This window comes from Electrona antarctica (genome assembly GCF_951216825.1).
Source record: "Electrona antarctica genome assembly, chromosome: 16".
NCBI classification, from domain to species: domain Eukaryota; kingdom Metazoa; phylum Chordata; class Actinopteri; order Myctophiformes; family Myctophidae; genus Electrona; species Electrona antarctica.
In genome coordinates this window covers 26,647,041-26,673,729 of record NC_136797.1, presented here as the reverse complement: position 1 = coordinate 26,673,729, position 26,689 = coordinate 26,647,041, and the positions used below count along the sequence as shown (strand labels likewise).

Genomic DNA, 26,689 nt, shown 5'->3' with positions numbered 1-26,689 from the left:
GTGATAAGGATCTTGTGACTGCCACCTATGCACAGTAAAAGTGTTCATCCATTTGTAACTTGTATACACAAGGATAACCAAATGGACCCTTAACAGATCCACTTGGTTTCATTTGTATACTCTGGGTTAAAACACTGAGGAGTTTATTGGGTGTGAAGGATTGTTTGATCAGGATTGTGTGCAATATTAACTTCTCGCATCTCGTCTGTTCACTGCTCAGGGATTGGAGGAATACTGCACGTTGATTGACAGCTCGTCATCGTTCAGAGCATACAGAGCTGCTCTAGCTGAAGTGGAGCCTCCGTGCATCCCATATCTGTAAGTACAGCTGGACAATAGTAGCCTGGCTAATAAGCCAGACTCAAATCACACTGTCGTGTGGTATTTGAGTCTGGAGATGCTGTGTATGGATCTTGTTTCCCGGGGGGCGGGTTCAAACATTTTCTCTTTGACGCAATTGGTCAGAGCTACTGTTAGTCAAAGGTCTCAAGCATTGAACGTCACTGTACCAAAGCCCGCCCATATTGCATACCGTGTCCCGATTGGCCACACCAGTTCTCTGGTGTAGGAAATGGGCGTACAATTGAGCCTCTCCAGACCGTAATCCGCCGGCAGGCATTTTATTTTGCCAACGGCTGATTCGGTCTGGCTTATTAGCCAGGCTAGGACAATAGTACAATATTAACCACTTTAACCCTCTATTCTCAGTAAAACACACTTTTCGCAAAAAAATAAAAATAAAGAAAAGGCCTTCTAAGCTTGTAGATCGGACATTTTTGGCGACTGTTCCCCCCCAGAATGTAGATGCTGGGGTTCAAGTGGTTAATCACAATAACCCCTAGGTGGAAATAGCAGATCTACAAGCTCACAACGATGTGATGCGTTTGAGTGTGTAGATTGTCTCTCTTCACTGCATCATGGTTTAAGTTATGTCTTGCACTGAGTTGCACTGACTGATTTGTTTTCCCATCATCCCCTGCTTCTTCCAGGGGTCTGATTCTCCAGGATTTGACCTTCGTCCACCTGGGGAACCCTGACCTCATAGACGGAAAGGTCAACTTTTCTAAACGCTGGCAGCAGTTCAACATTCTGGACAGCATGCGGCGCTTCCAGCAAGTGTAAGTAAATGAAACTTAAGAAGACGATGGAACCACCTTTCTAACTATAAGGTTTCACATAAACACATAAACATTTCTGGGGGCCTGACGTCGACATTTTAAAACCGTCTTCTATATCCTGACAGTTTTCTGAAATACCTTTGTTTCTGTTCGCCACATTTTCACGGTTTTTCAAAAATAGCAGACCTACAAGCCACCGAGTGGCGCGCTATGAGCTTGTAGATCTGCTATTTTTCAATAGCTAAATTATAACCTGTTTAAAACACCAAAAGGGGTTCCCGCCCAAAATGGGTTAACAATTCCATTCTCAGCTGGCCAGAACATTTGCGGTGTGTCCAGCTTCCACTAATGATTAGTGGACTAATCTATCTCCACATTTCCTCACTTATCTATCAAAAACTAAAAGGCTTGCAATGCCCCCAAAATAATGTATCACCTGCTAATCATTCTATCCACAGCTGTCGACTACAATATTTACCATTAAAGTTCAACAACATAAAACATTTAACCCACTGCAGCAGTTGCTTATTGTTGTATCCATAATCACTAATAAGACATTTTATTGGCTCTATCCAGGCATTACGAGCTGAAGCGCAACGACGACATCGTCTGCTTTTTCAACGACTTCAGTGACCACCTGGCAGAGGAAGCCCTGTGGGAGTTGTCCCTGAAGATCAAACCCAGGAACATCACCAGACGCAAGACGGAGCGCGAGGAGAAAACCTAGGGGCTTTCCTTCCTGGTAACTTCTGCCCTGGGGGGGCGCAGAGACTGACCTCCAAACTGTGCTTCATGACACTAATTCCACTTTACTACAGACAGAGACAAGAGGGACACTTGGCTGGGGAGCTCATGGGAGAGTACAGAACAAACTACAGTAGACTGGAGATGAGTGGCCAAAGTTTACAAGACGCTCTGCTGCTCTGGGAGATGACGATTGGGATAACGGTAGCTCCAGAGCACGACAGGGATAGATTTCAGTGAGCCTGCGATGCCAAGGAGGACACTACAGAACTGGGGAGGACAGGGAAGACGCTCATCCCTGTCCTCTCCGTTCACAAAGTGGAACTGCGGTGCGTGTGCGTGTGTGTGTGTGTGTGTGTGTGTGTGTGTGTGTGTGTGAGTGAGAGATTGAGGTGAATGGTCCATTAATCCCCCGGAGATGCTCCTTTCTCTTCCTTCATGTATGTATGTGCCATTCATTCATGGGTCATCTTCTACACCCCTCTCTCCCCTCCTGACGCTGAGCTCCTCCGACCTAGCAGACCTGGAGGTCTCTCTGTTTCAGAGTAGTCTGCCATGAACAATGACGTCACGATGCAGACCGCAACTGGGAGGAACTGCTGGGGGGGGACGTGCGGGGATTTGTACTTGGAGAGGATGACAATGAGGGACTGGAACCTTACCATGAGATTTCATTTTGAAACATTTTGTGTAAAGCCCGTTTTTTGTACTTCATCGTATGACTAGTGCCACACGACAAGAATAGCTAGTACCCTACAGGCTCACAACGCCTCGCATCCATCCACAACGCGCTGTGAGCCACGCTGTGAGCCACGCTGTGAGCCACGCTGTGAGCCTGTAGCTCTGTTCTTTTTGGCTTGTGACACGGCGTACGCCGGAGCATAAATTAGGCATAAGAATCATGTATGGTTATATGTATTATATACAGTGCTCCTTTTGTTCTTAAAAAGGATCTTTATGCTAATGAGAAGAGCTTAGCTTCTCCCAAGTGCCATACGTGTGTGCACTAAAAAAAAGCAAAGCAAAAAAAAACACAAAAAGAGAATTACTAAAGATGCTGTGATCTATGTTATGTCATACTGAATCATTGTGTGCCATGTTCAAGTATAGAGAACCATCAGGCAATCAGAATCATGTCCCAGTTATTTCAGTATGAAGGCGAGTGAGAGACCGAAGTCCTACGACAGCGATTCTCAACCTGTGGGCCGTGAGGATATTGCAAATGGCCCCGAAATAATTGGCAAAGCACATTTTACTGATACACATAACAACAATATTAACTTAAAAGTTCTCTGTTGATCCAGGGAACACAATCGATTGTGTTATACATTCTCTGAAAATGCATGTGGCCCACCCACCCACCCGACTGACCACTTAATAAGTGGTCAGATGGGTGGGCCGCGAACACTTTCAAGATTTTCAAGATCCAGAAAGTTGAGAACCACTGTCCTGTGAGACCTGTGTGTTTATCATTCCATCATGTGCTGTTGTAATTCATTTTTATTCCTCTTTAGGAAGATTCTCCCATCCAACACACTACACTGTATTCTCAAAGTCCCAATAAAACGGCTCCGTTTCGATACATATACAGTATGCGTCTCTCGCGTCCCTCTTATCATTTGCCGATATTCTGCTTTAATCCATTGAGACCTGGAACGCATCCATGTCACGTTAGCGTTTTAAACATGTTATAATTTAGCTATTGAAAAATAGCAGATCTACAAGCTCATAGCGCGCCACCGAGTGGCGCGCTATGAACTTGTAGGTCTGCTATTTTTGAAAAATTGTTAAAATGTGCCTCAAATCTTTCCGAAAATTGTCATGATTTAGAAAACTTTATTTTTTTTAAATTTCGACGTCAGGCCTGAATGGTTAACCCAGAATTCCCAGGACGGGAACGGATCTGTATTGCTTTAGCTTTTAACCATTATTTTAAACTTTAGCTGTTGGAAAATAGAAGATCTACAAGCTCATGGCGCAGCACAGAGTGCCACGATACGAGCTTGTAGATCTGCTATTTTGGATGATTCGTGAAAATGTGTGAATCTTTGAATATACAGTATATTCTTTCCCAGTGAACTCTTTTAACTCAGGTCTTTGCTTCTGGGGGGTCCCTGGAACAACATTTGGGGATTGGGGTCCCCGGCCAATTACATAATTCTGGGTTTTTTATAGGTTTTTCTGAAAAACAATCTAACTATGCTGTAACATTATGTAGTAGAACTCACACCTTGCCATTGATAGTGAAATTATTATAGATCAGTGGGAAATAGATTTAACGAAACAAATTAAGGCATTTTTTTATTCATCCATCAAAACATGGCAACCTAGGTCTAACACTGCAACACCAACAAAAATAATTGACCTACTGCATGTGATAATTTACAAGGAAAATGAAAACATGTGGGTTTATACACTACTAGGTATAAACTATTAAACAAATGAATATAAACAACTCGAATTATGTGCAAAGCCAGGAATAAAATAAATAATTGATATTGTTCTTAAAATATAACAATTTTAAATAATTGTTCATACCTATTATATCACCCTCAAAATTCAGAAACAGATGTAGTCCTACCACAGCTGGTAATAAATATACATATACAGTGGAAGACCAGTGCTAGAACTGACTGTAAAGGCAGCGTACAGTGGTATTTATTTGTAAAAGAAAAAGTAAAAAATAAACATTAAAGCTCTATTGTAATTCATTGCTATAGTTCAGTAACAGGCATCTCCCCATCTCTTCAATAAACAGAAAATATGAGAGAACCGCATAAAGTTCATTTATCAGCTTCAATTTGATAGTGTTCCAGTTTGCTTTGATCACTTCCAATTTAGCTCGTTTGCCCTGTATCATGTATGACTTCTCTCCTGATTGGGTAAAATTGGTATCCTGACCTGAAAATGTACTTTGTTTCCTGAAGAGACAGACAGACACATAACTGAACAAAACCTCTACAGCAAATTAGCAATAAGTCTGAATATAGAGCTTTAACATTTCTTTCAACAATAAAATATAACTTAACACCACCTTTAACTATTAATGATGCACCAACGATTTCATTAAATGGATTATGAAAACTATTGCAGCCCTTGGACACTGGACTGTGGAAGAAAAAAAAAGGAGCTGAAGAAAATAGGACAGATACCCAACAACTGACCCAAACCCACCAGTCAATCAACCAGTAAGTCCCAGCTCTCACTGGTCCAGGTTCAGTGGGGACGACTGCTGGGCTCCAGTAGGACCCTCTTCCCAGTGAGGTTGGAGGTTCCATTCTGAAGGTCTTGCTCAGAAATGGACCGTTTTAATAAGCGCCCATGGCCATTGCCGCCGGACCCTCGCTGCCACTTACAGATGTCGCCGTTAAGAATGTCCTGGATGTGCTGAACGATGAGGTTGATGGCCACTGGGGAGATTAAAATTTAAAAAGAAGATGGTTTTTAGATGGTGTCCTGCAAGAATAACGAAAATAACCGATCTATGGAACATGTCAATGATTTTTCACATTGTACGTCTGGTTGAAAGTGTTAAACAACGTACCCATGTTGTCAACTCCTCTTGGAATAATAACATCTGCATACTTCTTGGTCTGGGGACAAAGACAGCATTATTTGACACAGACCAGTGAAATGATAGATACCGTGTAGGTCACTGGCCAATCATTTATTTATAAGCGTAGCGTTAGAAAACTGGATACATACGGGTAAACAGAACTCCTCAAAGGCAGGTTTGACGAAGGTGGTGTACTGCGTGAGAATCTGCTCCAGGTCGCGACCTCTGGTCATATCTCGTAGAACTACAGACAAAGACAATCAAACCAGAGTATTGATACTAGAGGCCGACTGAAATATTATGTATTTTTTTTGATTACATCAGTATTGTCAATTATGTAGCCAAATGTGTCCTGGCATGTCCTGCTGTAGGCGAAGATTAGCAGCAAATAGCAGATCTGCAGGTTCACAATGCATCATGACGTGAGCTCGTAGATAACATTTAATGTATTATTTTCTCTTTTTATAGTGAAATACAATTCACGCTTACGTGTTTTCTTTTCACTTGTCCATTGCATAATTCAAATCGGACCCAATTAAAGACTTGCATTTGTGGGGCTCTAATTGATAGAACAATGTCAGTGACGGTTTATGTTGTGTTCTGTGTTTGTGTGACAGCAATACCTCTACGAGACAGCCTGACGTCTGAGTCTGTGTCCACAAACAGCTTCATGTGGAACATGTCTCGCACTTTCTGCGTGTAGAAGACGAGGATCCCCTCAAAGAGGACCACGTCTGCAGGGTAAACTGTGATCTTGTCCTCCAGTCTAGAAGCATGCATACAGTTTTCAGTTTTTCACACAAATCAAAATGCTCAGGCCTCTGTGAAATATGAAAAATAAGTATTTCTCTCTCTGGTGGTAATACACGTGGACTTGACCTTCTCACCTGGAATGAGTGACGAAGTCATACGTTGGAACTTCAACCACTCTCCCTTCCACAATGTCCTTCAGGGTTTTGTACATCAAATCATTGTCAAATGCGTCTGTAACAAACCACAGCAGATAATTAACCTAGTGTCCCTATTGGCAATTTTCAGCTAAGAGAGTTGGTGTCAAGGAAGGGAAAAAGGAGCAGACATAGTATAGAGCCCTGAAGGACCCTGGTCAACTAAGTATAAGTTGGTGGTTCTCAAATTGGGGTTCAGGAACCCTTGACGAGGTTCCAAAAGGACCCTTACAGGTCCTCTCCATTTGTACACTCAAGTTTAAAGAAAAGGTTTTGAGAATCACCGTTGGTTGAGTTGAGTGCACATTTTATTAATGTTCACCTGAACAACTGCAATGACATTTTGCCTACCTGGGTGGTCAAAGTTATATTGTCCCTTTGCTGCCTTTGTCTTCTGGTCTGGGACCAGGACCCTGTAGAAACTGTCCTGGCTTACAATGGCCACCTTCCTCTGGCGATGGTCCACCTTGTGCTGACCCAGAAGCTCCATGATCTTGGCACATACTGTAGACTGTGATAGAATACTCATTTTACTGAATGAGCGGCAGTGGTTCATGTATCTCATTGTGAAACGTCACTTGATCATTATATTAAACAGAAAACTATTATTTGTAGCTTATAGCACATTTACACACATTAATAATCTCAATGCTTTTCACAACACATTATCCATCCACACAAAATCTTGTGTTGTGAAAACTTAAGCACACACACACACACACACACACAATCATTTTTTACGCTATTGCGTAGAATTGAATACCAACACTGAGCCCAGTGTCCACTCTGAGATTGGACTATGGTACCCAATGCCTCCCTGTTTGGCACGGAGTCAGCACCAAGGCCAGGGTGAAGTCCCTATGACACACTTGCATCATGGGGGTGTACCTACATCAAACGGCCCCACGCTAAGGACATGAAATGGATAGGCTCATGACCTATGGCCACATGGCGGGGTAAATGGCCACATGGCGGGGTAAACAAGGCTACAGTACTTACAGTACTTATAGGGAGCCAGCCGAGCCAGTGAAGTGATCTAAGTATAGCAGAATTCTGTCTGCAGCATTTTGGGTGAGCTGCACTCTTCCAACAGCAAATTATAGGCCATTACAGTAATCGAACCTGTTGGGAGATTAATCCATGGAGCAGTTATTCAGTCAGACTGAGGCGAGAAAGCTTCAACTTTATGAGATGTTTAATCATTTGGGAAATTAAGATCCAGTAAGTATGTTTAACTGACACCGATATTGACTGGACTGGAAAACAAGCAGATTGCTATTGTTGTTTGCTCATAGATGATAATATAATAATGTACGTCTAAAGGATTAGGAATAGATCATCTGAACCGCAAAATGTTCGCCAGTAGAGGAAAAGGGGCGTTTCTGGGTTAACTATTTTGACAGATAGCAGGAAGCTAGCTGTTGACGCTAAAGCTAACCGTTAACACTCACCTTGCCGCTAGCAGTTCCTCCACTGACCCCGATCAGAAAGGGACGATGTCGTGCCCTCTCCACCTCGACCAGAGTTCCAAGAGAAGCCATGTCAGGACGGATGACAGGGGACAGTCACCACTAACTTGTTATGGAGAATAATAGCTTCCTTAAGTTCTCTGTGCTATTTTCAACGATTAATTATTCTCGCGAGATTTCGGTAGTCGGTACTCTCTATTCCGTGGACACATGTCATGTGACAATGTTCCCAAAAAACAAACAGCATCATGAATCATGATCCGATGGATATCCGCTCAGATTCGGAGCATCAGGAATTTGCAATGAATGAAATTAATAAACCAGTTTCATAGCAATTAAAATGATTATATTTATGATAAGAATAACATGTCAATCTGCTACAGAGCTTAAAGATTTTAGAAATTTAAGTTTTCAGCGCAGTAGCCTATCTCTATTAGCCTATCTGTTGCTTTCGTACAGGTACAATATACACTACGTGCATGCATGAGTGAGTGACAACATAACAGTAACACCTTGTGTAATATATCAAAATAAACCTATTTGTATCTTGAATATACAACAGGCCTATCATTTTACTGTAAGGGTTTTGATGAAACATTCCTTTATTAGGATACATTTTGTATTTGCTTATATAGTCCTTATCGCTGTACTACATACGTATGTAAAGTTGTAGTATTATTTAATTTTTATTATTCACATGTCATGCCCAAATTAGGACTGCCAGGTTGATTGATTTACATCTTAAACCCTACTTGACATCTGACATGGATTGCCAGGGCTCTATAGGCCCTATAGAGCCCTGACTAGGTCCACTACTTTTTCCCTCAAAATCTCTTAGCTGAAAATAGCTGATCTACAAGCTCACAGTGCTAGGATCGTTGCTGAATGCCCCAGTTAAACCAACCACTCAATGCTATGCCAGGCTTGACACACAAAATGAATATGTGAAGTGAAGGGAAGAAAGGGATAGTAAATCATATTCAATTTATTATAAAAGGCAAACAATACAATACGCACACAACAATATATATCTATCTATCTATATATAGTTATATACTATATATAATTAGATATATATCATGTTTTGTGCGAGTCATTGTCTGTTTCTTGTGTATCTTCTTCAGAATCCTGTGACGTCAGAGCTTTTCTGGACTCTTCCACCACAATCTCTAAAGCAGAATCTCCTTCAACCCGTTTCACCTTCTCTCCCTTTGCTGCAAGGATCTCTTCAATATTTCTGAAAGTACAGAGAAATGTGGCATATTATAAAATAATAATGATCTTGTGAGAATCACAAGCATTTCCTTTCCTTTCAATATTGTGCTGCACATTTTCAATTTCTTGTGTATGTGGTGTAATAGCCATAGTACACAATCTACACATGATGCTTGTACTTCAACTCAACTCAAACTTTATATATATAGCACATATTACAACTACCAATGGTCAACCAAAGTGCTGTACAAGTTAAAAACAGGAAGGGAAAAAAACAAGACAGGCAAAAGGAAAAGAAAAACAGATCAATACAAGCAAACATAACATAAAAACAAAATATGAAGGGACATATGAAATATGAAATATGAAAATAGACAAATAAAATATAGAAGGAGCTAAAAGAATTACATGGTTATACAATTTATATAATCAGGCAGTGTCGAAGGCCACAGTGAAGAAATGGGTCTTTAGTAGGGGATTTAAAAGCCTCTAATGAGGGAGCAGAGTGAATATGGAAGGGTAGGTTGTACTTTATATTTGAAATCTGAATGTTTATGTACATGTTTGCTCTGTAAATGTAGCGGTCCCAAAAAACAGGCTGAAGTTGCTACATGTCATGATTATGTCATGTTTCAGGGGAGTGTTATGTGATAGAATAGCTCTATATTCCAATCCAAGTAATCATTGCTATAGTGTTTGTTCAGTAACAGGTGTCTCCTTTCTCTCCAGCTCTTTGGTAAACAGAAAATAATTTTTCAGGTCTGATACCAACTGCTGTTTTCGACCTTTCGACACAGAAGCACCCGGGGGGAAGTGGGCTAAGAAAGGGAACGGGCCAAACCTGAGTTCCTGTTTTACACAAAAAGGAGGTGGTCCTCCCAGGGGCAAAAACAAAGGGGAAAACCGAATGGGTTCTCAGATTGTAACCTCATATTCCTAAATGACATAATCTTGAATGTGTTGTAGATGTATATTTATTCAACTACACTAAAAGGGATCGAGCCTCAGGAAAAATATTTCTGTAATAAAATACCGAAATACAATGGTCTCTCAGATGTTACAGTAGCTATGGTCAACCGTAGCTTAGGTTTTATGATGGTGTGAGAATAAAACAAAGTAATGTATTCTCATTTGAGTTCATCCATTGTAAAATGTTCAGCCAATCACTGACCTCTTTCCCTCCAGGTCAGAGAACCAGCTCAGGTTATCAGCAATAACGTGGTGTTTTTCACATCCTGGACAGGTCACTATTACCACACCTTTGTGGTAAGCTATCTTGGATATCCGTTTCATTGATCTGGTGGAGCAAACCTAAAAAATCATTCATGATAACTGTTAATGATTAATAATCCATATAGTCCACATGCAATATTATATGGAACATTCACTCACTCACACACACACACACACACACACACACACACACACACTACCTTGCATGTGTAAATTAGCTGATAATGCGTTGTCTGGATCTTTCCAACGATGTCATTTCTACAGAGTGATGTAGTTGAGAAGAATCCTCTTTGTGTCACAGTGGGACACTTATGATAGATACGCGTGTCTGGCTGCATAGACCGTAAAAGGCTTGACGACTGTCTTGTTTTGGATGCTGTCACTGCTCGTCCCAAGTGGTGAAATTGACGTCCATACATTAATCGTGTTGACATTGTATGACAGCGTCTTAACAACCCGGTAAAATTACTCATGGCGTTCGGTTGCAATTAACAAGCGGGACCTTTAAATAAATGTAGATTTTAAGGCTTTTAAAGCCTGAACTATTTCATCAACGTGCATATGATTGTCGCAATGTGATGACGTCAAACACAATCAATTGTTTACTTCCGTCTCAGGGAAACAGACAGAGGAGTTCCTTGCAGGCGGGAGTCGCGGGACTGGATCGATTTTAAAACGTTGAAAAAGACCTATGGATCAAGAAGAGTCAAGACTTGTTTAGATACTTTCGTATATTAAATAAAATCACACCCGTGTGAACTGAGTGGTGTAAGGTCTTATATAGACTGATCAGCTGTGGTCTGACGTAATGTCTGACGTAATGAAATCACACCCGTGTGAACTGGGTGACAATAGCAACCATGCTCATTTTTTGGTACGAACAGACAGACAGACACGTAAACTAACAAAGCCAGTTGTAGGAGTGGTTTACACCACTCAAAAAAGACCTAAAGCTCGACTGGTGAACCTAAAGCGAACTAGCGAAGTATCTCAAAGTATAGTTTAGTCAGAACTGGTTAAAGAAGTCTTGAAGATTCTCTTCTGTCTTGACTCTTCTTGCATAGTCTGTCATAAAGCTTGTCAAAGAGCTGTGTCTTGGTCCTGGAGATCATTAGTGTCTGGGTTGACTGACTGGCTGGGTATCGCGTTGGATCTGGACCTTGGTTCTTCATCAACCCGGTGACGTCGCTATGAGTCAGTCATATGACATCAAGGTTTACCGGAGTCCCAGCTGTCAGTCATGCCCAAAGATGGAGTATGATGCCAGACATATCATGTCAGTTAGCTCCAATTAGGGGGGGGGGGGGGGGGGGGACATCAATTTGTGGGGTGGGGGGGGGGGGGGTATTCTGTTATCCATCCACATAAATGTTGCCTCAATCACAGTACCTTTACCATAAATACCAATAATGCAGTCACATGTTGGTATAATAGGCCTTTAATAGCCCTGTACTCAACATTGCACCATATCCTATAATCTAACAAAATAAATGATAGGCCTATCCTCTAAAATATTACTATGGGCAGGGTTTTTGAATGGCAGCATGGCCTTTTCAACATTTTCTTTTTATAAAATATATAGGCCTATATATATATATTTTTTTAACAATCAATTTTGATCCTATTATTGATTAATCAGACCCTTCCCTGATATAGTAGCCTAAGTTAAAGTAGTTGTTCCACTGAGCTTATAATGCATTATGACCAGGCCAGCACTTATAAGGTGTTATGAAGTTATGTTTTAAGTTGTCATACATGATTATAAACCTTTATAACAAGTGTTAATATAGTGCCTTACAAGCACATACATGCATTATAAATGTTGTAACAGGTGACCAGCACATTATGCAAGGGCCATAGGCTATGGGAAGGGCTGAGGGAACATAGGGTCTATTTTGGGATGAGAGAGGGAACATATGGCTATGGGAACATACAAACATAGGGACTAATTTGGGATGATTAAACAGAGGGCTGAGGTAATATACCGGTAGGGCAGAGGTAAATAGGGCCTCATTTTGCAATAATAAAAAAAGTTAGGGATTGAGGGAATATGACCCCCGTGGATATTTTACAAAATAGCCTACACACTTTCTGCCAGACCTTTCAAATGGATATGAAACTATAGGCCTAATAATAATAATAATAATAATAATAATAATAATAATAATAATAATAATAATAATAATAATAATAATAATAATAATAATAATAATAAATAATAATCATGACATGAAATGCAGCTCAAAGTGCAATAGAGAAAAAATAAAAATGCATAAAACAATAGTGAACAATATCTGACTCCAAGTCATGGAATACATGAAAGGTAATATTACAGACATTCAGGGCCATGCTGTGTATATCATTATTTTGGTAAGGGGAAGAGTGGGAATTAAGGAAAAGTGAGCACCAAAATGGGCTATTTTTCCCCAAAGTGATACAAAATAAAATATTTGGAAAATGTAATTAAGTATAGAATAATTTAACATAGGCTATTACTACAAAGCTGTTCATTCAATCATTTTGGGCATAAACATTAAACTATTGAACTTGAAAGATACAATTAGGTCTAATTATCTGATAATGATGTACCTTCCGTGCATGTTCAAATCATTTATAGGTTGCATTACCATTTTTCAATTATATATTACCTTTTTTATTTGTATATTTTTACAAAACAGACAATTTTAGATCAAGGTGCACAGACTGCCTGCTTACTCTTATTTTGGGAGTTGGTTAGATAGGAGGCCTTTCAGAAACAACATGGGGCACAATCATAGGGGCACAATACGAGAAAAGGTGTTGGTCAGAGGCTTCAATCATGCCTATGTTTATTTTTCATCATTCACAGTTATCTGGCTGTGGACTTTCATTTCATTTTTGCACAGCATTTAGTTTGAAGTGCGTGTGTACAGTTAGCGGAGGAGGTGGTTCCGGTTCCTGTGTCAGCAGCCAGCAGGTAGACTGGAGCTTCTTGTTTCTTCAGTTCCTTCTCTGGCTTTTTTCCTGCTGCTTCTCTTCTCGGTGGATGTGTGGTGGAGTGGACGTATTGCTCTGTGGCGGAGGGGAAAACGTTAAGAAATGAATCAGTTGTGGACAGAAGAAGAGGCGAAAGACACAATCTGTAACCTATCAGGTGGGTGTCGGTTCATATCAAACGTTTATAATAACGCATTCATTGTCGCAGCATGTACAAAGAATATTGCTCATCTTCTGTTTTGCGTGTGACATCGTTTCCCCGTCACCCGGGTGGTGGAATGTTGTTGTGGAAATACAACAAAGAGCTCTTCAAAAACAGCGACAAGAGAACCCTGTTCATTAATGAATGTACCACGTTTTACACTGACATTGTCCTGCATTACAATGATTACATTGTTTACAGCTAAATGCTACATCATGGTAGTGATTATGCATCAGATACAATGTTACTACTATCCACACAATCGCCATCGTTACGACATGATCTGAGACATGATCTGTTAAAAATCTAACTATATAGGCTAAGGCAGTCCTAATAATAATACATACAATCGGGTAACATTGGGAGGATATTTTGTATTGTGCTCTCCTCTCCCTCAAAGGTAAACCCACTTTGTACAATCGTGTTTTACCGGTAAAAACAAGCTGTGTGTGAGAGAGGGAGAGGGAGGGACACTACATGGTCAAATGGTGTCTGCGACTAGAACCAGTTCAACCTGGATGAAAGTGAAAAAGCATTATTCATGTTTTCCCCCATCTCCTTTCTCAAGGCAGTCACACAGCGGCACCATGGCTTAGTCACTGTCTGTCACACCACTGTAACGAGAGCACAGGTCTTGTTCGCATGGATATGGTAGCTTTGATGGGTTGTAGAGAGAGAGAGACACTAGTCTAGAATGCAAGGGATTTTTGTTGGATTGCTAGATCATGGAGACTTATTTTGTATGGAAGTTTGTGTGACTATTTTATTGAGAGCTGATCCCTAGCTCCTTTCGGAACCCTACGTTAAAGTTTCTGACATTTTGATGACTTTATGTAGGGTTCCTTCTCACCGGATTCAAGCGACATGGGATGCAATCTGATTTCCCCTGACTTACCCCTGTGCTGCGGTGTGGGTGTCACGCTGACATATTCCAAACGAAGCATATGGACGCTATAGGAGACAACGAACCATCTGACCCCCCCCCGCGAACGGCTCAGAAGCCGTTAAGTATTTTTAATGTTTGTACGACCGTTTTGCCAGCTCTGAAATTCTCTCTTCGGTCCCTCCTTGTTGACATCTCGGTTGGCTAGCTGCGCCTACGAGGCGCGTAGGGAGGCGCTGCTAGCCAACCGAGATGCCGAGAGGCGGTACAATGGGATGTCAACAAGAGAGAATTTCAGAGCTGCCAAAACGGTCGTACAAACATTAAAAATACTTAACGGCTTCTGAGCCGTTCGCGGGGGGGGGTCAGATGGTTCGTTGTCTCCTATAGCGTTCATATGCTTCGTTTGGAATATGTCAGCGTGACACCCACACCGCAGCACAGGGCTAAGTCAGGGGAAATCAGATGGCATCCCATGTCGCTTGAAGCCGGTGAGACCGGACCCTACGTGGTAGGTCCAAAGGAGCTCAACCCGGGGGGTCCGGAGACGGGCTAGCTGATCCCATGAAGTCCAGATAAAATGCTGTCCGTGGAGAAAGTGCATACAACACAAATCACACAACAAAACAACATAAATCACACAGTCCTGACTTAGGCTAAACTATGCTTATCAGCATAGTTTAGGCATTCAAGTTTATCGATAGCTATTTCCAATAGCTATTTCTCTAGTGTTTACCCTATCTTTAGTAAGGCATGCTGTTAAAACATGCTGTTAAAAACCCCTTTAAAAATATATGCTATCTTTTTGGACAATGTCACAATAGGTGAATAAACATTCAGTGAAAATAGGTGCATATTTGACAAAAGTATTCGCAGAAATGTTTGGGGTTAACTGTGCTAATTAAAATCCAGAGACAGGGACATGTCATTCCCTTCATACCCCACTACTCTGGGAGTTCGGGTTAGAGAATGAAGTTGAGTTGGACCATGGATAAGCATGTAGTCAGGGCTGCTTAGACATTGACTTAACAAAAGCAGCTCTGTAGGGAAAGAATGTGGGTGAATTCTGCTAGAAGGCCATCAGCAAATCAGGAAGCTAAGAGCAGATCTCTGTTAAGATAAGTGAGAGCTTTGGACAAGTCTGCTATCAAGCCTGGGATGCCACTTGCCAGTAATGAAATTGCTGTGCATCCCATTTTAATTTGAGGAATCCCTGTTCCTTCACTGTGGTGCAGTGAGACCGATCAGGTTACAGTCTATCTGGTGGCTGTCTGATAAAAATAAATCGGGACGTGTTGTGATGGTGGACTGGGTCTGGGAGTGCACCGTGTTGAGAGTGTAGTGACTGTAGTCGGACCGAGATGCCCTTAGTAGCTTACAGTTTGAGTTAAGTTCTGTTCTCCATACAGTAAATAAATACCATATCACACCTGATACAATTTTGAGTGCTATTCTGAGAAGGTTTTTTTGGTGTTTGTTGTGAATCTATCAGACTATGGTTTAGCTGCATTCTGTGGTGTTAGGGCAAAAGGCTTTCAACCGAATAGGCTGTCTTTGTCTTTAAACTAGCTCCCTGATTCAGTGATATTAATTTACTGCACATTGCACAGTCCTGTCAGCTGACGCGCTACGCCACTACCGCTTTGCTTGAAATATTAAAGCATTGCACTACTTTGAATCATCACTTGGTACATCCATCCCAACTTAGTACTAGGAACACATTCTGTTTGGTGGGAGAGATTGCTAGGGCAAGGATGAAAGCTAATTTGAATTATCACATAATGTGTCGGCCTTAAATAAAACATATAGGATAGGCTATTGTCAGCGTCAAGAGGGAATATTTAGTCTGTCTCTTTAAATTCACCTTGTGTTCAAATATCACCTGTTATGATCACTGTCACAAGGAGAGGTGCCGCAGTGGCTGTTTGAGTCACTCTGTACAGCAGTAAATAACTTATGAACAGTTTCTGACACATTAAGTCATGCAACACTAACTGCATGCATTTCAGTACAGGCTTTGGTGTAAAGCCTTTTATCACGTGGAGATGGTATCAATTTAGTATTTGGTTTGAAATAGTGTCTGTAAATCTGAAATAAGGTTGAAATATGGCTGTGAGCTAGATTCTAGAATATATTAAAGATGGAGATAGTGTGGCTTTCTGTTAAGTCTTTTTTGATTAATCCATCCATGTTGTATCGGATACCCTTTGATCCTTTTCCTGCCAATAAAAATGGCAGTGAGGGTTAGCAAGGTGAATGGGGGGTCATGCCTATGTTCCCTTGGTTCTATGTTCCCCAGTTAAGGTTGGGTAAGCGGGGAACAAAGAACCTCGTGAACATAATTATGCTCCCGGTGGATGTCGAGGAGACTTTGGAGAAGTTTTTTGGTTACTTGCTTACTCCTCAATGTTGTGCTTGTCATTTTAATGCCAAAGTTCAAGTTGCACGTCTTTGTTCACTAACGACTTCCTTATGTTTAGCCAACCCCTCAGCCCATTCATTCATTCTTGTACTGCCTCATAGTGTAATAGATTCTGTTAAAACTTTAGATTTGACTTTATGGCGGTAAAATCTGAAGTTGTGACTTACTTACTTTTCTTAGTATACTGTATAAGTGTATATCCTCAATCTAAATATGAAACAGGCTTAATGTTTAACTATAAGCCTGTGTGCGTGCATGTCGGCATGAGCATGCATGCTGACATGGCTCTGTGGTCCTTCATATCCAGCTTGCTCGGCATTCTCCAAGCCACAATGGTCTGTCGACATACAGGATGTCTGGATGTCCCTGACGCATAGCAGAGTTTACAGTCAAATTAAATGACTTTCCTCCCTCCTCTGACAATCCTAAGCTTGATTACGTTTGGTTGCACTGTGCACGCCATATTGTGCAATGAAGATAGCCGATCTACAAGCTCACACTACACCACGTCCAGCTGAGCTGTGAGCTTGTCGTTTGCTATTCTTGTTGTGTGACTGACACTGACACCCAGCTAAAGGGCCATTCACACTAAAGCACTATAACTATACGAATATAGTTCGTCAAGTGGATGACAGAGTTCACACAAACTTTGTAAAAAAAAAAAGAAAAGACTGGTTATAGTGACTTCCACGTGCGGTTAGGGTTTGGGGATAGGATTAGTCTGGGGCTCTATGGTCGGAATATTGGGTAGTCGGATTAATGGGTGTCGGGTTATTGGGACGTCGGACCCTCAGTATGAACGGCTCCTTAGTCTCTAAATCAGATCAGCGTGTAATGGTTTGAACTATGTAGTCCTAAAATGTCTCTTTTTGATGTATGTGTTTCTATCCAGTCTAGATTCGTGGTAGAGTGGTTTTAATATACGTTTATGGTAATAATTAATTTGCTGAACACTAGGCTGTCAAGATAATACCAGGTGATATAATACTGTCACCAAATCATTAGATGCATGCTCTAATACTTAATTTCTTTCTCTATTTTTTTCTTGAATATGAGATAAACAAGATAATTGTCTTTGTAGTTTGGTGGAGCTAAGAATTTCCCCCACTTTTTGTTACACCTGTAGTGTAGTGTTGAGTTTAAGCATTGGAATTGCGCAATACATTTTAGGGGTGAGTGAATTTGCCTCGATTATCTGATTAATAGAAAATCTATCGGATACAAATTTCGTTACTGAATAATTGGTTTACTCGTGTAGAATTATATCATTAACTATGTGTTGTTTACAACTTCACCAAAAGGCCAATGCTTGTCCCTTTTACTCATTAAATTGAGTAAAAGGTCACGGGGTCGCTCAAATAGTTTGGGTTAATTTAACAACTCACAATTTGCCATTGTGCCCTAATGGTGGCGCTAGAAAAAAATACATTAAGTGTCCAACATCAATAGAGGTCATATTTTGAGGAGATTGAATGGGACTATTGTGGAAAAGTTAAAACTCCTTTATAGTTTGGCTAATGCATAGCAAGAATACAAAATGCACATTCAGTACGTGTTGCGTCAACAATGCCTTCATCAGGGTGACTGAACAGGATTCCAGAACAAACATGACATGCAGATGCAGAGCCTGGGAAGTGTTGACAAGTTATATGACAAGTTATATTAATCAATGGGTCAAATAGTAATGTTGTAAACGTGACAAAATAGGATAGTAGACTATAGTATTAATGTGACTGTAAAACTAATGCTATTCTGTCTATTTATTTTTACAGATAAACCATCATGATTCCCATCACAGAGCTCCGGTACTTTGCTGACACGCAGCCGGCGTACCGCATCCTGAAACCATGGTGGGACGTTTTCACCGACTACCTCTCCGTTGTCATGTTGATGATCGCCGTGTTTGGTGGCACACTGCAGGTCTCGCAGGACAAGATGATCTGCTTGCCTTGCAAGTGGGTGGTCAACGGGGAATGTGAGACCATTCCCATCGCCAATGTAACCATCCCGTATGCCCCAGAAGTACCCAGAGGGATCCAGTACCAGCTCGACCGCCACCAGTATAACTACGTCGACGCAGTCTGTTATGAGAACAAACTACATTGGTTTGCCAAATACTTCCCTTATCTCGTGCTCTTACACACTCTCATCTTCCTGGCTTGCAGCAACTTCTGGTTCAAGTTCCCAAGGACGAGTTCTAAACTAGAGCACTTTGTCTCCATCCTCCTCAAATGCTTTGACTCTCCATGGACTACGAGGGCTTTGTCTGAGACGGTGGTGGAGGAGAGTGACCCTAAGCCTTTGGGGAAAATGAACGGTTCTGTGGAAAAGAAGACCTCATTTATCAGTGAGGACGTGGAGGCAAGTGTACCTATGCTCCAAAGAACCAAGTCTAGAATTGAACAAGGAATTGTAGATCGCTCTGAAACCGGGGTTCTAGACAAGAAGGAAGGAGAACAAGCCAAGGCCCTTTTCGAGAAGGTGAAGAAGTTTAGGGTCCATGTTGAGGAAGGTGACATAGTCTATCGCCTCTACATACGTCAGACCATCATCAAAGTAATCAAATTTATATTGATAATTTGCTACACAGCCTACTATGTACGCTTTATAAAATTCAGTGTGGTCTGCAAAGTGGACATTGAGAAGCTGACGGGATACGCCATGTACCACTGTGCTCACCCCTTAGCTACACTATTCAAAATTCTGGCCTGTTTCTACATTAGCTTAGTGGTAGTTTATGGAATTATCTGCATGTACACTCTGTGCTGGATGGTCAGTCGCTCCCTTAAGCGGTACTCCTTTGATTCGATTCGTGAGGAGAGCAACTACAGCGACATCCCTGACGTGAAGAACGACTTTGCCTTCATGATGCACATGATCGACCAGTACGACCCGCTCTACTCGAAGCGATTTGCTGTGTTTCTGTCTGAGGTGAGCGAGAACAAGCTGAGGCAGCTGAACCTGAACAATGAATGGACACTGGACAAGCTCAGGCAGCGCATTACAAAGAACTCTCAGGAAAAGCTGGAGCTACATCTGTTCATGCTCAGTGGGATTCCAGACACAGTATTTGATCTAATAGAGCTGGAGGTGCTAAAACTGGAGCTCATCCCTGATGTTACCATTCCCCCTATCATAGCTCAGCTGGCCAGCCTGAGAGAGATGTGGCTCTATCACACACCGGCCAAAATCGAGGCTCCAGCTCTCGCCTTTCTGAGGGAGAACCTCAAGTCCCTTCATATCAAGTTTACTGACATCAAGGAAATCCCTCTTTGGATCTACAGTCTTAAGAACCTCAGCGAGCTGCACCTGACTGGGAACCTGAGTGCAGACAACAACCGCTTCATCGTCATCGATGGGCTCCGGGAGCTCAAAAGGCTCAAAGTTCTTCGCCTGAAGAGCAACCTAACCAAGCTTCCTCAGGTGGTGACCGATGTGGGCGTTCACCTCCAGAAGCTTTCCATTAATAATGAGGGCACCAAGCTGATGGTACTCAACAGCCTGAAAAAGATGGTCAACCTAACCGAGCTGGAATTGCTCCGCTGTGACCTTGAACGCATCCCACACTCCATATTTAGTCTGCACAATCTTCAGGAGATTGACCTTAAGGATAACAATCTGAAGACAATAGAGGAGATCATCAGCTTCCAGCACCTGCACCGCCTAGTATGCCTGAAGCTGTGGTATAACCAGATTGCCTATATCCCAATTCAGATAGGCACCCTGACCAATATGGAACGGCTGTACCTGAACAGAAATAAGATCGAGAAGATCCCCAGCCAGCTGTTCTTCTGCCGCAAGCTGCGTTTCTTAGACCTGAGTCACAACAACCTGACCAGCATTCACGCTGATGTGGGCTTCCTCCAGAACCTGCAGTACTTTGCTGTGACAGCCAATAGGGTATGAACGCTTATTTTCTTCTTTGAAAATGTCTGTGTATTCTTTTAGGAGAGGTTTAATTATACCTGAATTCACACAGTGTCTTTCATTTTCTCTCTGTTTTACATGCTTGAATAGATCAGACATTATAGGTCAGGGCAGGCATTTCTAACACTTTAGCCCTATAGTCCTATTTGTCGTACAAAGAATAACTAAAATAACCAACACACAAAGTGAGCTTGTAGCTTTGCTTTTTTTCTTTGCTTTTTTGAAAACAATTGAAAATACAAATTTCCCAAAAATAGGCACGCAGCACGCTAGGGTTAAAGTAAAACAATGTAACCTTCCTCTTCCTGCACAAGTGTCTGTCTGTCTGGCTGTGAAGAAGATGGAAGTTGCATGCTTTGTGCACCGCCGATTAATTAAAAGCACTTACACAATGTTCTACTTAATGCACTCTGTTTTTAATTTAAAATTGCTTATTGGATCATGTGGTCTGAGTAAAAGGATGCTATTATTGTTTTACTTTGGCTATTTGTGTGGCTGCACACTGAGAATACACTCCATGAGGTCAGTATGCAGCTGAAAATACCTCTATTTATAGGGACCATTCTGGTGAGTTCTGTGTTTTAATGTCTTTTTCACTCGAGTCCTCTCTACCCATTAGCACATTATCGGCCCAAACGAGTTGTGTAATTTGTGAAAGTTGTGTCCACCAGGCAAGCATTAATTTAACCACATTTCACAATTTTAAAAAAGCAAAAAAAAGCAACAACAAAATAAAGCTGATGTATCATGTATGACTCGGCTATATTCGGAGATTTGATGTAGTGTAATACAAGCGGACCTATTGTAGAACTCTGGGGGACCCCGGGCAACTAAGTATAAAAAGGGTTTATTGGTTAACCACATTACTCCACTGCCGTTGGTACTTTGTGAGCTTGTAGATCAGCTTCTTTGTTTTTCGTCATGCACGAAAGTATATGGTAGCCCTTGAAAACATTTCATTCCATTCAATGTGATTTCAAGGGGGGAGCGGTTAACCGGGCTAGTATATGAGGCTTAAGTGGTTAAATAGGACCTGATGTTATCCTGGATCGCAATGAACTGGACTTAATGTTCTTCCAAAACAAAGCAAAACAATGCCAACTGCAACTTTATGGACTTGTAATCTTTTATACCATCTCTTCATTTGTTTGGAAGGCACATATCTCGTTGCTGGCTCATGATGCAAAAACTTTGTTGTCTATTTTTATTTTTCTATCAGCCTTTATGGTTCTTTTCACCAAACTATTCTTATAAATTGTGGGTGTGGGTGACATGAAAGAGTTTGGAGTATATAACTGTGGTTAGTATTTCTGAAATATTTACACTCTTTTGATCAGGTTGTATCTTGTGAGACATTTTCCATTTGGTAAAATCTTGAATGGACGTAGGGTCTACTGATCTTTTTCCACGTTCACAATATACCTTTATTTGGGCCTGCCTATCTTACTTAACCCTCAGTCTATGGCCTGAAAATGTTTTAAACATCAGCATAATCAACAATTGGTAGTGTGAGTTGTTGAACAAGTTTCTTACTGTAAATGTGAAGCAGTTAATATGTCTGTCTGACTATATGACATTTTAATGATGGACATGAGTCAAGCCAGAGACCAAGATATTTGATTTGATCAACTCCATGCAGTTGTGTACCATCGAGACAGGAAATATTGTATGATTGATTATTAGTTTGTACTTTAATATTCGGATTATATGATGGAAGGATAGATGGGTAGACAGACGGCCAGAAAGATGTGTACATGCTACTCGATAAAATGCCAAATGTCAAATTGTCAATTCTATTTCTTCTATCCCTCATCAGATCGAGTCCTTGCCTCCGGAGCTGTTCCAGTGCAAGAAGCTGCGCACTCTGAATCTGGGAAACAACTGTCTGCAGACTTTGCCATCTCGATTTGGGGAACTAACCGGTCTGACCCAGTTGGAGCTGAGGGGTAATCGCCTGGAGTGCCTCCCAGTGGAGCTGGGTGAGTGTCGACTGTTGAAGAGGAGCAGTCTGGTGGTGGAAGAGGATCTCTTCAACACACTACCATCTGAAGTCAAAGAGCAGCTATGGAGAGCTGACAAAGAGCAGGCCTGAGCTGTAAAACGTGAGGTATTTGCGAGACACCGAGAGATTGTAACAAAATGAAAGAGGTAAAGGCAGTTCGTACAGCAGCCATGTTGGTCGTATCGTGTCAACACAATATCATCTTTGTTGAGTGACGTGAGACATGACACTTGTTTGCTGAAGCATAAATTGGGCTTTTTTTGGTTGGTGTCTCAGGTCTCTCTTGTCTGGACCCATAACCACAGATCATGTTGAAGCCTCAACAGACGACCGGGACAGTTTTGTGCCACTCTCCTTTCCTTAAATTAAAAGATATGCAAACCTTGTATACAAGCTTGATTGTAGTTACGATCACAAGAGAACAACAAGCTGGAAAGAACCATGGTATTTTTCTTGTGCTGGTACTAGGTACTGACTGAATCATGACACTACATAGGACTTTTGCCCTTGTGGCGCCTCCTAGTGGACGAACCACTCTATAAATGCAACACACAAGTTTCTTCACTAGCTGCCAAGGATGTCCACGGCAACACCAGTGGTCACTAATGTGGATGAATACTGGTGTTAATGGCTCCTGACCTAGATCACCTTTCATCATTCATCACCCTCCGTTGAACTCCAAGTAAACTGGATATTTACCAGCACTGTTTATTCATTCAAGAAAAGCAAGAAGAGACAGGACACGTACAATAATAATAAATAATAATAATTAATGAACAACCTCAGCTTTTGGCCATATTGGGAGAAAAAAAATATTCACCTAAAGAGTGTGATAAGATTTCATGATATTCAACATTCAGCAATGTGCTCTATTTGCTTGAAACCGTTTTTATTGTTAATACCTTGGATTTAATAGCATCGTTTGGAGTACGTGGAGTATGTGAACTCCAGCCAGGCAACTCTTATGACTAATATGGCCTTACCTTTTACAAGCTGTATATCCTGTTAATGATCACAAACATCACATTCACGACTTGTTTTTTTATGCTCTATAAAATGTATAGCTCACATCAGCAGCTTTGTTTCATGTATACCGGTGGTACGGCACGAGCTGTTATTCTTACCAGCGGTTTTATTTTAATGTTATTTTCTAAGCGAGTTAAGGGACATTTCTCTAACATGAGACAATTGCACCTTTGTTCAAAATGAATTTTATTACTCGGAGGCCTTGGCTACATCCAAATGCCCTTCTAAGGGTTACCGGCGATGTGCTCCCACCTGCTCTTTCAATACAGTCCTTCCTGTCCTGAAAGGAGTCTTCTTATGTTTAATAAGGGAATGTTGCCAACTCAGTAATTGGGAGCTGTGCTCCCAGAATGGAGGAATAGATGAGTCCAGAAAAAAATAAAATAAAAAGCCTTAGCTCGCTGGTCGAGTCATTGGCGTTTTGTTTGTCAGACAGAAAGGTATAGTGGAGTAGCTCAAAATTATTATTATTATTTTTAACGGAACATTACAAACAGATGCTGACCCAGTCCCTCAATATAATTACAATATAAAATTTGCTAGTGCCATAGAAATTAATCTCAGGAGATTCAAGGAAAAGAAAGTAATTGTTGATATGAACACTTCTGTGTCATGCAGCCTTAATTAGCACTGAATCTCACATGATTTTGTTCAGATTTGGTCATATTCTAAGTAACCTTTTATCACGATGTGAGCACTGAAAAGAAAAGTGTACGTTCAACTTGTTTTGTTTCCCCCATAACAGCTGGGTCTTGAATGTTGGGGATGCTTTGGTCATGAATTTTGTTTCGTTTATATTTTTGCTGATATTTAGAGCCTAGTAATACAGCCATTAGCCATTTAGACAGCAAACACCAGGCATTTTGAATGAGATCCTCATGGAACCACTATCCCCATGCACCTCATTCCCGCATGAAGGAAATGGGCGAGGGCCTTGAGACGGCTGTTTAAATTCACAGCATTCAAACCGGGAAGTACTGACTTGGAAGAAAATGCCTTTGGTGACGTTGTCATAGACAATACCCCCCACACGGAATAGCAGTGTTTCCCAAACGTTTTAGCTTGAGATCCAAAAGAGAAATTTGGCGTCCCTGGGACCCAAACTTACAGAATACATTATGAAGTTAAGCCTTAACAAGTTATGAACTTAAGCCCTGTTTAATATAGTCAAAATAGCCGATCTACAGGGTCCCAGACATGTATGCTTGTATATCTGCTATTTTCACAATTTCTTACAAGTTTTTGTTTTAAATAATATAATTATTGGTTTTTGTATTTGAATTGAAAAATGCAGGAAATGTAAAAAAAAAGAGAAGAGAAAATATATATATTTAGTCATGTCCTGGCCCATTGTTTGGGAAACACTGCAGTATAGCACTTTGCCAGCACTTTAAGTAGTGTTAGATTAAATGCAGCTCACGCACATTTTATCACTTTATGTAACCTCTATCAGCAGCCTACACCTGAATGCCATTGGTCATTCACTACCCCCCCCCCCCAAAAAAATGCTTGTTAAAGGTTTTATCTTGTTCTGTTTGTTTTTATGTTAACACAAACTCGGAAACAGTCAGATGTATGCAGTTTAAAGCATGTTTTGAATGAATGTTATTGCAGCAGGATTTCACAGTTTGTTCTAACACATGGGTCAACGCACAGCTGTAAGTTCAGCTGTTGCCTAGGTGATGAGTGGACATATCCAAAGTACACGTGATTACACAACTGAACTAACACCTGACAATCTATCTATTGTGTTTACCCTCCTCATCCCATAGTCTGGGGTATTGTGTAACGCTAGAAATAATCATGAACGAATGGTTAACGACTTTAGCCCCATTTTCAAAAATAATTCTAAAATTTAAAAAAAGTTTGCCTAATAATGACATGTCCGAAATAGGGACACCAGGGTTAAAGGAGCATTCCGTGATTTGAGTGATTTGGAAAACCACCCAGTCCTCCCCGGTAACAAAATGTGCACATGCACACTCTACAGTGGGGGGAAGTGCAACAGGCCAACAGCATGTGCACCAAGGCCCGCCCCCACTCGATCATGATTGGAGGAAGGCCCCTCTCGTCCTGATTGGATGAAGGCTTTGCCACCCGCCACCAAAACTGAAACTAGGGTTTTTTTACCCCAGGGGCTCACTGGGGACAGGGAGGAACTCCTTATATGGTCAGCACACTCTATAGTAGGGAGGATTATCCAGAAAAAAAGAAAAAATAAGTGATATTTAGATTAAGTCAAATCACTGAATATACCTTTAATGTGGTTGTGGGGGTAAAAACTAAAAAGCATATTTCTTGACAGTCATCAAATATTTTGACTTTTGGGTCAATATCCAAAATCGTGTTATTCTCAAACTGCCAAAATTACAAAATATAAATTTCAGATATCTAGTTTAAGTTTTATTGTAATTATTACACTTCTGCAAGGACATGATTGTACTCGCTGTATAAATGTAGATATGTCAATGATTAAGAAACAAATCAATTTTATTCAACTTTCCTTTATAGGCTATACTACATGTCCTTTCCATCATTGCAGGGGGGCTATTAAGGCATAGCTTATTTATACACATTGTACAGTATATACCAAATGAATGCTATTCATCTACCCAGTAATACAAGACCTCCATAATCAATAAACATTTGTGTGGCTGAATATGGATTTAATTTGGCTGAATAGAAAGAAAAACGGAGCTGAGTGAATGAAATTATTGTCTATCACGGTGTGATGGAGCCTTTATTGTTGCCAAAAGGCTTCATACATAGATTGTTATGATGATTGTGATATCCCAGAGTCAAATAAAAAAAATGGGATAATTGCGCTTTGACTAACAAATGTTCTGCCCTGACTTTTCTACCATTATGACAAGTGATAATAAAGCAAACACTAAAACATTAAAGTCTATTTCTGAGTTTGTATTCCTGACTGACTTTAATTAGAACTCCAAACAAACTGGATTTCCTTG

General features: G+C 40.9%; 3 protein-coding genes across 8 annotated transcripts in view; 2 read left to right on the top strand and 1 right to left on the bottom strand.

Moving 5' to 3' along the window:
- Positions 1–3,446, top strand: part of rapgef1b (Rap guanine nucleotide exchange factor (GEF) 1b) — a 72,393-nt gene extending 68,947 nt beyond the window's left edge. For all 6 annotated transcript variants that reach the window (XM_079525216.1, XM_079525217.1, XM_079525215.1 and 3 more), the window contains 3 exons: positions 221–318; positions 990–1,118; positions 1,695–3,446. In XM_079525216.1, coding sequence (XP_079381342.1) covers positions 221–318; positions 990–1,118; positions 1,695–1,845 — 378 coding nt within the window. In that variant the 3' untranslated portion in view covers positions 1,846–3,446. The remainder of the gene's footprint in view (positions 1–220; positions 319–989; positions 1,119–1,694) is intronic.
- A 704-nt stretch (positions 3,447–4,150) lies between these two features.
- Positions 4,151–8,048, bottom strand: uck1 (uridine-cytidine kinase 1). The gene is made up of 7 exons (XM_079525034.1): positions 7,817–8,048; positions 6,717–6,876; positions 6,306–6,402; positions 6,042–6,184; positions 5,568–5,662; positions 5,407–5,455; positions 4,151–5,272 (listed from the first exon to the last, which is right to left on the bottom strand). Exons 1-7 carry the CDS (start codon positions 7,904–7,906, stop codon positions 5,079–5,081), a joined length of 828 nt encoding a protein of 275 aa, XP_079381160.1. The 5' UTR covers positions 7,907–8,048; the 3' UTR covers positions 4,151–5,078.
- A 5,103-nt stretch (positions 8,049–13,151) lies between these two features.
- On the top strand, positions 13,152–25,214 carry lrrc8aa (leucine rich repeat containing 8 VRAC subunit Aa). Its single transcript, XM_079524719.1, has 3 exons — positions 13,152–13,415; positions 18,538–20,665; positions 22,509–25,214. The coding sequence occupies exons 2-3, from the start codon at positions 18,548–18,550 to the stop codon at positions 22,782–22,784; spliced, it is 2,394 nt and encodes a 797-aa protein (XP_079380845.1). The 5' UTR covers positions 13,152–13,415; positions 18,538–18,547; the 3' UTR covers positions 22,785–25,214.
- The last annotated feature ends 1,475 nt before the right edge of the window (positions 25,215–26,689 follow it).